The sequence below is a fragment of the Onychostoma macrolepis genome, chromosome 17 (genome assembly GCF_012432095.1).
Source record: "Onychostoma macrolepis isolate SWU-2019 chromosome 17, ASM1243209v1, whole genome shotgun sequence".
Lineage (NCBI taxonomy): Eukaryota > Metazoa > Chordata > Actinopteri > Cypriniformes > Cyprinidae > Onychostoma > Onychostoma macrolepis.
Window position 1 is genome coordinate 46,797 of NC_081171.1, and position 2,657 is coordinate 49,453.

Below are 2,657 nucleotides of genomic sequence, written 5' to 3' on the forward strand. Positions count from 1 at the left end.
ATCAATCATATCTAAGACTAGTCTAATATTATTCCTGATATGTCGGCTTTGCATATACCCAGACTGTTCTATATCAATTATTTTGTCTAAACCTTGCTTCAGTCTTTAGCAAAATCATGTCAAACAATTTACTGTCATTATTTAATAAAATAATAGGCCTCCAATTTTCAATGAATAACTTGTCTTTATTAGGTTTGGGAATCAGTGTTATACAGTAACTCCTTGTTTTAAAGAAACAGGCAATTCACCATTTTGTATAGTTTTTACAAATACTACTAATAAAAAAAGGTGAAAGTTCTTTGGAAAAAGTCTTATAAAAATCACCAGTTAGCCCGTCGTTGCCTGGAGATTTGTTATTCTTTAATAAGTTTATGTACTCTCTCAACTCTTCAATGTCTATTTCTTGAACAAATATTCTGAAAGTTCTGGTCTATCTTTTTGGTATCACTCACCAAGCTATTTAAAAAAGTATCAATGTTGGAAGTAGCTGATATGGGAGAATACAAATTACTAAAAAAAAACTGAGCAACATATTTTGAAATAACTGAGGAATTATCTACTAATTTGTTGTTAATCATCAATTTTGAAATTGAGGCAAAAAAAAAAAAAAAGCCAAATTTTTTTTTTTTTTTTTTCCCCTTTTCTAACCATTTAAGTCTAGTTCTAATAAATGCTCCTCTTGCTTTATCCTCATAGATCTTATCTAATTCAATTTGCAATAAATCCAATTTTTGTAACTCACAATTAGTCAAAGATTCCCTTTTATTTTTACACAAATTAAAAATATCTTCAATAATTGATTTTTCCTTAATATTTTTGTTTCCAATTTCCTTGATTAATAAATGCCGTTCTAATATCTAATTTCATTAATTCCCAATTCTTTCCATACGATTTCTAAATCTGCAATTGTTCTATATTTTTCAATAGCTTTAATTTTTTCCTTTAAACATTCATTTTCAAGCAATTTGTTATTTAATTTCCAATAGCTGCTATGTTTTTTGACTGATTGTTCTTGTACCACATTTATTTTTATAAATACTCCTTTATGATCCATCATTATGCATGGTTCTATGAATACAGAGGTCACATTATTTGTTAAATCATTAGACACTAACCAATAATCGATACGAGAATGAAGAGATGAGTCCTTATTACTCCATGTATATTCTTCCCTGTATGGATTCTAACGTCGCCACACATCAATAAGACCCAATCTTAAACATACATTATCCAGTTCACTAGAAGGGCCCGGTCTAGTTTTAGGAGGTCATCTATCAATGGTTTCATCAAACACCGTATTGAAATCTCCTCCCCAAATAATTTTAGCTGAAGGATATAGGGAAATGAAATGCTGAATCCTAGATTCAGTATTTGAAAAAAAAATGTATCGTTGTTCAATTTATTATTAGTGGCATAACAATTGACTACTATAAATTGTTCGTTATCCTTATCTAACAAGCAATATCTATCTACCTCAATCATCTTTTTCGTAGTTTAGTATTTGCCCTGTAAATCCCTCTTGTAAAATAGCGACCTCCAGAGCGATTGCTGCCAAATGACAACCAAATCTCCTTTCCCCACTGATTTTTCCAAAACACAGCATCTGAGGAACATGCGTGCGTTTCCTGAATAAAACAAATCTAAACTTTTCCCTTTTCAATACAAAAAGCCCAAAGACAGTGTCATGTGGTAATACAAGAAACTAGGAAGGTGGGGGGGTGGCTTAAATTGAAAAGATTCACTCTTCTTTGTCTTGGGAAATGAGGAAGAGGCAAAGTGTGAATTTGGTTACTTAATCTGCACTTTTTATAGTAAATAACAAATATATGTGTTAAACAAATCATACACTACCTATAAAACAAGCAAAATTGGATTGTTCATAGTTCTGCTAAAAAATAATGCATTTTTAAACTAAATTCATAAATTCAATCTTACAGTTCCTGCATCAGAGTCAGAGGTGTCACTAGTGGGGGAAAACTGAGTACAGTTTATCTCTCCTCCCCACCCCCCACCCCCGAGGTCCACCACAGTTTCTACCAACCCCCCAGACTGCAATTACAAGAAGTCTAATGCAATAAATTGTATAAAGATATTATATTATATTATAAAGATATATAAATATATTGTTCATTTTTAATATTTTGTTGAGAATCCTCTTTTTTCTTCCCGTCATTCAGGTACAGATTGATCTTAATTTCAGCTATCCAAAGATTGCTTTTCCAGAAGTGGTCTGGCTTTTTTCTATGTTTTTGGCAAAGTCTAATCAGGCCTTGTTTGCACCTTGTGGTGAACCTTCTATATTTGCTCTCGTGAAGTCTTCTCTTGATTTTAAACTTTCACAGTGACACGTCTACCAACTGGAGAGTGTTCTTCTCTTGGCTGGATGTTGTGAAAGGGTTTTTCTTTATTATGGAGAGGATCCTCTGATCATCCACCGCTGTTGTCCTCTGTGGACGTCCATGCCTTTTATGTTGCTGAGTTCTCCAGTACATTATTTTTTTCTCAGAATGTACCAAACTGTTGATTTGGCCACTCTGAATGTTCCTGCTATCTCTCTGATGGATTTGTTTTGTTTTCAACTCCAGACCTTTTACCTGCTTAATTGATATAAAATAACAAAGGAATAGCACACAACTGTCCATGAAACAGCTTTTGAG

At 32.7% G+C, this 2,657-nt stretch overlaps 1 protein-coding gene across 1 annotated transcript in view; it reads right to left on the reverse strand.

Moving 5' to 3' along the window:
• Nucleotides 1-1,738: 1,738 nt before the first annotated feature.
• Nucleotides 1,739-2,657, reverse strand: part of LOC131523519 (adhesion G-protein coupled receptor G2-like) — a 25,254-nt gene continuing 24,335 nt past the window's right edge. Inside the window, exon 13 of the mRNA XM_058749974.1 lies at nt 1,739-1,752. Coding sequence (XP_058605957.1) covers nt 1,739-1,752 — 14 coding nt within the window. The remainder of the gene's footprint in view (nt 1,753-2,657) is intronic.